The 12,732-nt window shown below is 40.3% G+C and overlaps 1 protein-coding gene across 18 annotated transcripts in view; it reads right to left on the bottom strand.

Moving 5' to 3' along the window:
• Window positions 1-12,732, bottom strand: part of nfixb (nuclear factor I/Xb) — a 333,084-nt gene that overhangs the window by 165,081 nt on the left and 155,271 nt on the right. Inside the window, exon 3 of one of the 18 annotated variants that reach the window (XM_034189512.1) lies at window positions 6,061-6,110. The exons of the other annotated variants lie outside the window; for them this stretch is intronic. Within the exon in view, the coding sequence (XP_034045403.1) occupies window positions 6,076-6,110 (35 nt within the window). The 3' untranslated portion in view covers window positions 6,061-6,075. Of the gene's footprint in view, window positions 1-6,060; window positions 6,111-12,732 lie in introns of those variants that run through there. 18 annotated transcript variants of the gene reach the window in all.

Here is a 12,732-nt window from a genome sequence, read left to right as displayed (position 1 = left end):
ATACTGCCTAAGGGAAGCACGTATAAAGTGAATAAAATTGGTCCTAGCACAGAACCTTGTGGAACTCCATAATTAACTTTAGTCTGTGAAGAAGATTCCCCATTTACATGAATAAATTGTAATCTATTAGACAAATATGATTCAAACCACCGCAGCGCAGTGCCTTTAATACCTACGGCATGCTCTAATCTCTGTAATAAAATTTTATGGTCAACAGTATCAAAAGCAGCACTGAGGTCTAACAGAACAAGCACAGAGATGAGTCCACTGTCCGAGGCCATAAGAAGATCATTTGTAACCTTCACTAATGCTGTTTCTGTACTATGATGAATTCTAAAACCTGACTGAAACTCTTCAAATAGACCATTCCTCTGCAGATGATCAGTTAGCTGTTTTACAACTACCCTTTCAAGAATTTCTGAGAGAAAAGGAAGGTTAGAGATTGGCCTATAATTAGCTAAGATAGCTGGGTCAAGTGATGGCTTTTTAAGTAATGGTTTAATTACTGCCACCTTAAAAGCCTGTGGTACATAGCCAACTAACAAAGATAGATTGATCATATTTAAGATCGAAGCATTAAATAATGGTAGGGCTTCCTTGAGCAGCCTGGTAGGAATGGGGTCTAATAAACATGTTGATGGTTTGGATGAAGTAACTAATGAAAATAACTCAGACAGAACAATCGGAGAGAAAGAGTCTAACCAAATACTGGCATCACTGAAAGCAGCCAAAGATAACGATACGTCTTTGGGATGGTTATGAGTAATTTTTTCTCTAATAGTTAAAATTTTGTTAGCAAAGAAAGTCATGAAGTCATTACTAGTTAAAGTTAATGGAATACTCAGCTCAATAGAGCTCTGACTCTTTGTCAGCCTGGCTACAGTGCTGAAAAGAAACCTGGGGTTGTTCTTATTTTCTTCAATTAGTGATGAGTAGAAAGATGTCCTAGCTTTACGGAGGGCTTTTTTATAGAGCAACAGACTCTTTTTCCAGGCTAAGTGAAGATCTTCTAAATTAGTGAGACGCCATTTCCTCTCCAACTTATGGGTTATCTGCTTTAAGCTGCGAGTTTGTGAGTTATACCACGGAGTCAGGCACTTCTGATTTAAAGCTCTCTTTTTCAGAGGAGCTACAGCATCCAAAGTTGTCTTCAATGAGGATGTAAAACTATTGACGAGATACTCTATCTCACTTACAGAGTTTAGGTAGCTACTCTGCACTGTGTTGGTATATGGCATTAGAGAACATAAAGAAGGAATCATATCCTTAAACCTAGTTACAGCGCTTTCTGAAAGACTTCTAGTGTAATGAAACTTATTCCCCACTGCTGGGTAGTCCATCAGAGTAAATGTAAATGTTATTAAGAAATGATCAGACAGAAGGGAGTTTTCAGGGAATACTGTTAAGTCTTCAATTTCCATACCATAAGTCAGAACAAGATCTAAGATATGATTAAAGTGGTGGGTGGACTCATTTACATTTTGAGCAAAGCCAATAGAGTCTAATAATAGATTAAATGCAGTGTTGAGGCTGTCATTCTCAGCATCTGTGTGGATGTTAAAATCGCCCACTATAATTATCTTATCTGAGCTAAGCACTAAGTCAGACAAAAGGTCTGAAAATTCACAGAGAAACTCACAGTAACGACCAGGTGGACGATAGATAATAACAAATAAAACTGGTTTTTGGGACTTCCAATTTGGATGGACAAGACTAAGAGTCAAGCTTTCAAATGAATTAAAGCTCTGTCTGGGTTTTTGATTAATTAATAAGGTGGAATGGAAGATTGCTGGTAATCCTCCGCCCCGGCCCGTGCTACGAGCATTCTGACAGTTAGTGTGACTCGGGGGTGTTGACTCATTTAAACTAACATATTCATCCTGCTGTAACCAGGTTTCTGTAAGGCAGAATAAATCAATATGTTGATCAATTATTATATCATTTACTAACAGGGACTTAGAAGAGAGAGACCTAATGTTTAATAGACCACATTTAACTGTTTTAGTCTGTGGTGCAGTTGAAGGTGCTATATTATTTTTTCTTTTTGAATTTTTATGCTTAAATAGATTTTTACTGGTTATTGGTGGTCTGGGAGCAGGCACTGTCTCTACGGGGATGGGGTAATGAGGGGATGGCAGGGGGAGAGAAGCTGCAGAGAGGTGTGTAAGACTACAACTCTGCTTCCTGGTCCCAACCCTGGATAGTCACGGTTTGGAGGATTTAAGAAAATTGGCCAGATTTCTAGAAATGAGAGCTGCTCCATCCAAAGTGGGATGGATGCCGTCTCTCCTAACAAGACCAGGTTTTCCCCAGAAGCTTTGCCAATTATCTATGAAGCCCACCTCATTTTTTCATTGTGATGGATTGAGGAAATGTATGATTAACAAATATGAAATTTTGGTATCCTTTTGAGTTTTTGTTCTGTACAAATCATTTCTCATTCATTAAAAGCGTTCCTTGTCAGTCGATATCTGGAGAGACCGTCGGAAAGTTTTGTGCATGCTCAAAACTTTGAGTTGACATCAGACAAAGAATGTCCCCAGTGGTTACCTTTTTGTCATGTATTTGTTTGCTAGCTTGCCACAGTAGATGTTAGTTTTATCTGCGTGTTATCTGTTCGGCTGTCAAGAAGCCCTGTGCACCCACATTCCATGGGTAGTCACTCATTCCATCAGAGCTCCAAATCCACTGGGGACTCACTGATTAGACATTTTTTCCCCACTGGACAGATTATTTCAAACAGTTATAAATCAGTTTACTCAATCTGTCACAGTGTGACTACACCTTTAATAAAGATTGCAACTCCACATGCTCCTTCCCGACGACTGGGGCCAGCTTGAAGTTTCCAGACAGCCAGAGATTAGGGATTGTATATAAAATGCCATCTAAATTAAATAATCATGACTAGTCAACTACTATTATGAACGAAGGTGTCAACTAATAAAAACTAGTAGTTCTGAAACTCCTAGAAGACAGTCAGTTGAGTATTGTGGTAACACCTGTCTTTTACTGCATATGATATTTCATACTCAAAGTAGAACTGAACTAGCATTCATTATGGTGATTAGTAATTTTCCATTCATATTTCACCATTTAGGTTTTCTTAAAGATACTGTTCAAAAATATCATTGCATTCTTGTGAGCAAAATGTATTGTCACAATCCTGAAAATGGATGTTTGTCTAGCTGCATTATCTGCAACACTGACAGTTCACATTTCAGCCACCTTCCTCGCCACATAACCTGCTTAATTCTCCACTTGTCTCACGAATCACCGACCAGACATCAGTTACATCCTGCCTTGTTTCTTCAATAAAGAGCTACACAGCATCAGCCTGCTTGCTTGCCAGCTTATTGCTCCCATAAAGACGTAGGAATGAGGGACCTATCTCATTAGGGAAAGATTACTCCAACATCTGTTTGTTGTCCTGTTGCCACTGCCATTGCTGCGGAGCTATGACAAGTGATAATACCACTGCAGTGGTATTCTGCTAACACATACACAAAACACTCCATTTCAAGACAATCCAAGCTATGCAATAATAATCACTGCTGTCATATGTTTGGAAGGGAGAGTTATTGGTGGCCAGACCGCGTTTGTGTGTGTGTGGTCGAAGTCCGCAAACAAGATAAAAAAAAAAAATCACCCACAAGAGATGAGTAACAGACTGAAGACACACACCAAACTGCCATAATCTTTATACATGAGCGAGAGAGACCTGAATAAGTGAGCTAGGATAGGAAGAAGAAAGAGAAACACTTGAGGATGTTAAACTAAAAAAATGGTTTTGGGGGAAGGGAGGGAGAAAAAATAATAAAGACAGAGGAGGAGACAGAAGGAGCAGTGCATTGGCAGAGGCCAGAAAGACAGACAGACCCGTCATCATGCAGTTTGTGATCTCGCCACTACAATCAGTATAATGCTGCTCAAGGGACTGCCAGCACACTGGAAATCAAATGACTGCAACGCAGAATTAAACACACTGCAATAAGAAGGCCACTTCCATACTCCTGTCTCTCACAGAGGTACACACACATTCTTTCACTTCAACTCACGACGAAGTAGGATTGTATTCTTGGACAAGCATCATCTATCGCATGACCCATAAAATAATGTATACATGGAAAGGAATGCACAAATATTCATGGGTTCAGACTTCGACCTGGTTTGGGGCCATATTTCACTCAGTCTAGCTGAGTGTGGTTCAGGCCTCATTCTACTGCTTCAGCTCTGCATGTCAATATGTTTAAAACACGTAAAACATGAATGAACCAGCGCTATACAGGAGCCAACAATACACCTCTAATGTGGTGCCCAGTAATGACTGCTCATGAACAAATTAATAACTGCTGGGTCTACATCAGGCTGGCCATAATAAACCATGGGCCCCCTTTTACAAGCACCCTCTTTTCTTTTTTTAAAAACACAAGTTAAATTATGTGCGTCAGGCTTAGGTAGGTGTTCCACAAATCTGACTTCAGTTCGCAAATGCTGGACCAACAAAGACTTTTACTGCATGTGTATACACTTACGTACGCACACACACACACACTTGTCTGCAGCAGGAAGACAACCAGCAGATACTAAATCACTGTGTGGAGGCCGAGTTGTCTCAGTCTCTCTTCCTTACTCTCACACTTACTCCTTTTCTCTCAGTCTTTGACAGATTTTAAGTAAATACCAGCAAACAAGCAATTATTTCTGGCAGCCTGTGCCCCATCTCCATTCCAAAAGACATGGAGCAGAGGGAGTGGGGGTGGATGAAATCACCCCAACAGATGTGATTTAAATCAATATTGCATTATAAGCGCCTTTATTTATTTAAAAAAGTAATGCGGAGAACCGAACCAGACAGGCTCAGTGGTGACTGCTGCCCTTCACTTGACAGAATAATTGCTTTTAATACATAGGGCTTTCTTTTTTTCAAAATTTTAATTTCCTTTTACCCCCTGCTTGTCCTTATTTTGTGCTTCTACAGGTCTGAGCAATCCCTGATGTTAAAATAATCACTTATCACTTTTTTTTTTTTTTTAACCATAGCTGTCAAATGTAGAGTTTTAACACAAACCATCTGGTGGAACGATGGAGGTAAACAGGCGCAAACAGAACTGGGCTGGGATGGAGAGGTCAAGAGAAAGGTAGCTGACTGAGGAGGGGAGGAGGGAAGAAGATCAAGAGGGAGAGAACAAGTGAAATGAACCAAATTTGGAGGAGGAAGTGAGAGATACAGGAAGGGGGAAGGGCGGGGTGCGTGGGGAGAAGGTAGAGAGGCAGAGGATGTTGACAAAGGGGAAGAGAGAAGGACTGCTGGGGAAGGACAGGAGAAGAAGGGGTGAAGAAAATGTAGTCTAGTAGGAAGAAATTAAGGTGAAAAGGAACAGAAGGTTGAAGCTTCTGTGCAGTATCGATTATAAGAGACAACAAAACAATACAAGCACTTTGTCCCAAAAAACTATTAAATAATTCTTAATAAAAGCGCACACTTTCATTGCAAAAGTGGTCCCACTTATATTTAAGTTATTGTAATCTGTAAACTAAACCCTTATTACCCTGCTGCCGCGTGAGTAGGCTATTATATTATTATTTCCGTGTGTGTGTGTGAGTGAAAAAAATAACTTCAAAAAACAAAAAAAAAAAACCTTGGATGGATTTTCAACAAACGTGGTGGGAACACTACATGATTTACTGTTTACAGATTACTAAGTTATGGAACAGATTGGTCACGAGGCATTCATGTGCACAGCATGCAGGGTATGCACCAACTTTCTGATGGCTTTCATTTTATAGAATTTAATTATTGAGGATTTATTACTGAGGATTTAAATAAACACAAAATTATAAGGATGAGGGCATTCTCTCACATTCTGGCTTCTTTTTTTTGTTTGTTTTTTGCCCCACTGTAAGCATGAAGCACTCAGCACCACACAGGACTTCAGTTAGCACTGAGGACTGACAAACTTGGAGGGTGAAGTTTTGAATTACATGACTAAATAAAATATGGAGGAACAGATATATTTCGGAATGTAAAAAAAAAAAAATGTGAGAGGATCTTTGAAGTTAGGAGCTTAGAAATAATCATGCAGAAACATAATAGTAAAGAGGCGTCTTACCTTTAGAGGAGACGTGGCACAGTTGCAGCAACATGGAGAGAGGGAGAGAGAAAGAGAAAAGGTCAGTTTAGAATAATTTAATTATAGGTTATGCCCCAGTCATATGGCATACGGCAACAGCTGGATGAAAGATAAAAAGACAAAAAGTCAAAAATCTTAGAGAAAAGGTGGACGAAAGATCCTGCACTTTTCCGATCACCGAAAAGCCTGTGAATCAAGCAAACTCGAACAGAACTTAAAATGAAAAGAAAATGAAGCGAACGTCAACCTCGACACTTTAAACAAAATCAAAATGAAACATTCACAATGACATGACCGAAAGCAGGTATAAAACCGAGCACAGCCGGCTTTGTCCTCATTTCCACAGTACTTGCAGGTGCAAGATTTTGTTTGTCTTGACAATGTGTGTAAACAGTTGAAGTAGTTGATAAAACGGTCTGTTCTGATTTGATTTCTAATGGTAAAGAATTCCATAGGTGTGTACGTTGCACTGAGAGGGATGATTGGCCAAATGTTGTCCTGCATCTTTGAATCTTACAGTTTTAACTAGCTATGCCCCTTGTCATTGTCCAACAGCTGTCCATCTTTTTAAAGATCTGAGACATCACTTGTGGGGTCAGTCCATTTACGCATTTAACAACAATGGTATGTCATGGCATGTATGTCTGAGAACAAGGATGAAGTTTTCACCTATGCTTGTTGGCTTGTTTGATTATTGGTCATTGGCTGGTTTGGTATTTTGGTGTGACTCAAGACTCATGAGTAGATCCAGGCTTTTAATCTATTTTATCAACACTGACAAATTTGGCATTTCTCAGGAACATTTTTGTCAATTTGTCACAATATAATGCACAGACCTGAGCAATAAAAAACAAAGAAAACAAAAATATTGAAAAATTATTTTATCAACACACTGTTAAATTATATTTTATAAACATATTAATAATGTCACATTATTTTAAATTAATCATGTTGAGGTTAATATGGGTGAAGCGCTGTGCCTTGACGGAGATATGCACCCCCCCAACACAGGTTGTTGATAGAGAGATAATTAGCATGCCAAAACCCAGGAAAAATTAAACTGGACACAGAATATACACAAACATGGCAATTATTAGAGAGCATGCTTCACAACATTAAATTGAAACAAAATTAAGACTTAACTGATTCTCTGCATTTCACTGAATATTGTGTAGCATTTTCGATCTCAAAGAATCTATATATGACTCTGGACCATTTTGCACAACCTCACGAAATTTTAACAGTTAATCCAGATAAAACCCACCTTCTCACAAATGTGTGAAATCAGATTTGCTTATGAGCAATTCTGCTTACCATCCAATAAACCAGATAAACTGGGCTGCCTCTAACTATTATAGCCACACAGCCAAATGCTAAGAGAAATGCCACGCGGGGACAAGAAATTGGCTGCCTTTAGCCACAGTGTCTAAGAACCTATATCACGGCCGTATGTAGTTCACACAAATTATACACCATGTGGAATTATTGGGGTAACATTCTAGTCACAAATCTTTGATGAATATTTTGGTATGTGAATTTTACTGCCAATGCTGACTGGCATTATTTGTCTCAGCTGATGCCCAGCAGCTGACTTATAACTGGTTGAGCACCAGGGAAATCTGACTGTTTAATTAAAACAAAGCACACATAGGGTGACTCAAGAAAGCTCATCCTGCCATGTCTTCATAGCAAAACAAACTATATCTTGTGCATAGTTCACATTTGATTCAGATATTTGGTATGCTGAGTTGGTTTGTCTACTCACTATAAACAAACTGCTCTCAAGATCTTTTGAGACCGGTCTGAGAGCACCTTCTCTCAAGATTCTTGGTGCTACTGTTTTGGGCTGTACCTGTGTGCCATTACTCTGTGCACACCTGCTCAAACAAATCGTAGAAAATGGAAAAATGAACCAAAGTCTGTTTTAACCCGACTAAAAAGTGCAGTATGGAAACACGCTAAGCAACGCTCTTGAAACAACCTCAGATGGAGTGAGTTAGTAATGGACATAAATAAATCCATGTTTTCTACAGGTATAGACAATCCTTCAAAGAAGCAAGCATGTTCCATAATATCAATGACCCTGCCCCTCTACACATCCTTCCCTTCGTGTGGTGGCATGGCCCGTGTCAGCTGATGTAAGAGCTGATGAGGTCTGACGGAGGGTCAGCAACCTCACTTCCTACTCTAATTGGTCCTCAGTGATAAACCGGACCCCTGGGACTCAGTGAGATGGGGCCTTGGTTGAAGAAGGAGATGTGAGAAGTAAGCAGGGCTGGAGTGAATAGCAGGGGTCTAGCAAAGCCGCTTCTAAATCAAGCATTTGGTAATGCGCTAATTAATTTTAAGAGTTTTGACATCCCCCTTTCTGGGCCCTCATGAGAAACAGATGTTAAGCTGAGAGGGAGGAGGGAAGGGCAGCAAAGTTGGGTGATATGAAGAGGGCTGCCAAGCAAAACTCACGATACGGATCTAACAAAGAGAAAAGAATGACTATGACACTAAAACAGAAAAATAATTTTCTAAATGATCTGACTCATTTTCCGGCACCGCGAACCTCCCCCCAGTCCTCAGTGACAGGTGAACCAGATGACAGTGTAATTTCACACCTCACAGAGTAGTTGACAGATTCTTCTATGTTAGTGAGGAAGAGAACAAAAAATCTCCCTGAGAAGCCATGCACACATGCACACATAGAATCACAATGCAATACAATGTGTTCTGTTAGCGTTAGTGGGACATACTCCAAGGGGGGGAAAAAACCCCCCACAATGGCCTATTCATGAGATGTGCTTATGAGTACACAATGGCGTGTGTCGGTCAGACAAAGAAATAACCCTATTTTTTTAACTTAATAAAAGACACGGCGTATAGTGTGTGAAGGGATGTGCCCTGGATGTGTCACCGCACCACAGTTAAATGTTTACTGTCACTCAGCTGTCAGTTTTCATTGGAGCAGTAGCATGAGCGTAGGATACTGCACGGAGCAAGTTTTTTTTTTTCTTCTCCTCCTGAAGTGTTCCGGAGATCTGGAAGTGATCTGTGGCCCCAACATGAAAGCAGGAGGTTGTGTGTGTGTATGAGGGATTTAGTGTGGTGGGGGTCTAGCCAGGCCCAGTTGTTGTAACCTCTGACCTTTCGGCACGCTCCAGGGCCTCCCAGAAGGCACTTCAAATGCACCCTGCTTGAGAGCACCTCGTGCCACAGTGAGGGGGGGACGACGAGGACACAGTTGTCATCACTGTGACAGGGGGCTTCATGTACACAAGGCCTGCATCTGCATGCTATTGGCTCATCTTTGCTTTTGTGCTCCTGCTGCCCACAGTGAAATACAAAAATAAATAAAAATAAGTGATTCCCAGGTGATGCTTCCACGCCATACAAGCGTTACAAATAGTCACCGTCTCACACTGGGTTGACAGGCACATCGCTCACACCTCAGACATCAGGCACACATCCATTCCTTTTGACATCACCTAATCCCTCTTGCTGGACACCTGACCTGATGGCACATCTTGAAACAGCGGCTTTTGGTTCTTTCTGCCACTTTCATTGTCTCTTGTACCAAAAATATTTTCCACCCCCTACCCGCTCTCAACAGGAGTTGACCCAGAGCATGGCAAAGATTTCCCCCACTATGTACAAAGCAGCCCCCCCCCACACAAGACAAAACCTACCGTGATCCCTTCCAGAAGGCAAAACAACAAACACTATCAATGTCCTCTCATTTTGCCTGAGAGTCTGTGTGATCCAATTACTCAGACTCCGTGGTTCAGCTTTGACCCAGGGAGAGCATACGTATGCAGGTGGGGGAGTGCAGTTTGACGTGGGTGATGTGCCAACATGAAGAAAGCAATATCACCCCTGAGCTGCCAGGGCAGTGTTGACATGCCAACCTGGTTCTGTCCCAGTTGACCAGAATTCTTTTCATAACTCTGCAGCTACTTCTGACCTATGCAATATTAAAAAAGCTTGAGAGTTAAAGGTAAGCCATCATTAGTATGAGTATTATAAGTGCATTTGAACACAAACAAATGCACAGCAAGTGCTGCATGCACTATGTTGATCCAGCATCTGTAATAACACAGCTCACAAAGAAAACTCCCTTCAAGTTTAACCTCTGACAACAGTAGCACACACTTCCAAGAGACAGAGGGTGGACGGAGGTTTGCTCATTTACTTTGGCTGCGTCAGAGAAGTACAGTCACTGTGGCCTGGCTAAGTCTTCCTGGGTTGCTCCAAATCCAGGGTGCAGGAGAATTAAGGTAGAGAAAAATTCAATAAAACAGGAAAGTCACTAGAGAGGTGCACACAAGTGAGAATGAGATAAAGAATGGCAGAATGGGGAACAAAAAAAACAAGGGAAAAGGACACTTGGAGAGCCAGTCATCTGGCTTTAATTGGGGGATTGAATGCACTGTCAGAAATTTTTATAAAATTTGTACAGTGTGCACTTACAGTAAATTGACAAAACTTTACAGTAATGGTACATTAACTACTACAGTAATAAACATGATCTAACAATGAATTAAGAGTTACCTGTGTTTAGCAATCATTGTTACGTAAACCAATATATTCATTTATGTTAATAAATACATTTTATAGATGCTAAATACCATTAATTAATGATTATTAAATACCTTAGTTAATGCTTAATTAACTGTTATTCAAAGATTATTACTGCATTAGCTGAGGTCAATTAATGTAACCTATTGTAAAGTGCTAACTGTCTTTATCATGAAGGTCATATTTTTATAATAAATAAGAAATACTTTACACATCAAACTACTGTCTCTCAGACCTTACCCAGCCCTGGGTCTGCCTGTTTAAAATCTCAGAGCTAAAGCTTCAAATCTTATAACGTAGAGGCCCCGGTCAAGCAATTAAAAAGCTCCGCTGCAATGAAAAGAGAAAGCAGCTAGGAAATGTTTATAAATTAAAAACACACATCAAACACAATTGGAAAAAGAGGTGACGGAGTGGTCAGTGGGGAGGAGAACTGATTTCATTCAGTCCTTCATTTCCTGCGAAAGCACACGAAAGAATTCAGCAATGCACTGCAAATGTTTCACAAACAGCTGCTGTCCATATTGGTGATCACAACTGGCAAGATTCCCCAATAGGGTTGATTTGAGCTCAGAACTGAACAGATTGAGCTCTGCGAGTCTCTGTGGGTTCACCATCACACATGCTCTAGCTGTCACAGCAGTCATCTGCTCAGCGCTCTCTGCACACGCTAAAGCTACAGTGGACACTTTCAAACACACTGAAATACTGACACCAGATTCCGCAAGTAAGACAATTTTGTGCTATAAAATAAAGGGCAGGCCTTCAATCACAAACATCTTGTCCTTCCTGGAATTATTTTAGTTTGTGCATCACTGCTTTGCTGGGCCTGAATGCATAAGAAACAAGAACATTTCTGAGGTCCGCCTATTCGGATCCAGATCACCTTCAAAATTTAATGGAGTCTTCCATGCCCTAATGTCTATCTGTGGTGTAAATTTGGTGAGAATCTGTGAAGTAGTTTTGAAGAAATGCTTCAAAGCCTATATAAAGTGAAATCTTTATCCAGATCACCTCCAAAATTCAGTGGAGTCTTCCGTGCCCTAATATCCTTCTGTGGTGCAAATTTGGTGATAATCCGTGAAGTAGTTTTGATGTAATCTTTCCAAGCCTATATGAAGTGAAATCTTGATCCAGAATCCGGATTCAGATCCTGATAACCTCCAAAATTTAATGGAGTCTTTCACAGCCTAATATGTGTCTGTGGTGAAAATGTGGTGAGAATCCATGAAGTAGTTTTGACGTAATCCTTCAAAGCCTACATAATGTGAATCTTGATCCAGAATCCAGATCTGGATCCAGATCACCTCCAAATTTTAATGACGTTTACCACCACCTAATATGTATCTGTGTTGAAAATTTCATCAAAATCCGTGAAGTAGTTTTCACGTAATCCTTCAAAGTGTATATAAAGGGAAATCTTGATCCAGAATCTGGATTTGGATCACCTTCAAAATTTAATGGAGTCTTGCATGGCGTAATATGTATCCGGGGTGAGAATTTGGTGAGAATCCGTGAAGTAGTTTTGACACAATCCTTCAAAGACTATATAATGTGAATCTTGATCCAGAATCCAGATCTGGATCACCTCCAAAATTCAGTGGAGTCTTTCATGCCCTAATATCTGTCTGTGGTGAAAATTTGGTGAGAATCCGTGAAGCAGTTTTGACGTAATCCTTCAAAGCCTTTATAATGTGAATCTTGATCCAGAAACCAGATCTGGCTCTGGATCCAGCTCACCTCCAAAATGTAATGGAGTCTTCCATGGCCTAATATGTATCCGCAATGAAAATGTGGTGAGAATCCATGAAGTAGTTTTGACATAATCCATCAAAGACTATATAAAGTGAAACTTGATCCAGAATCTGGATCCGGATCACCTCCAAAATTTAATGTAGTCCTCCATGTCCTAATATGTATCTGTGTTAAGAATTTTGTCAAAATCCGTGCAGTAGTTTTGACATAATCCTGTTAACAGTAATCCTTCAAGGCATATATAAAGTGAAACTTGATCCAGAATCCGGATCAGTATCAA

The sequence above is a fragment of the Thalassophryne amazonica genome, chromosome 16, assembly GCF_902500255.1.
Source record: "Thalassophryne amazonica chromosome 16, fThaAma1.1, whole genome shotgun sequence".
In the NCBI taxonomy this organism is placed as follows: domain Eukaryota; kingdom Metazoa; phylum Chordata; class Actinopteri; order Batrachoidiformes; family Batrachoididae; genus Thalassophryne; species Thalassophryne amazonica.
The sequence above is the reverse complement of the archived record's forward strand: the minus strand, read 5'-3'. Positions and strand labels throughout refer to the sequence as shown.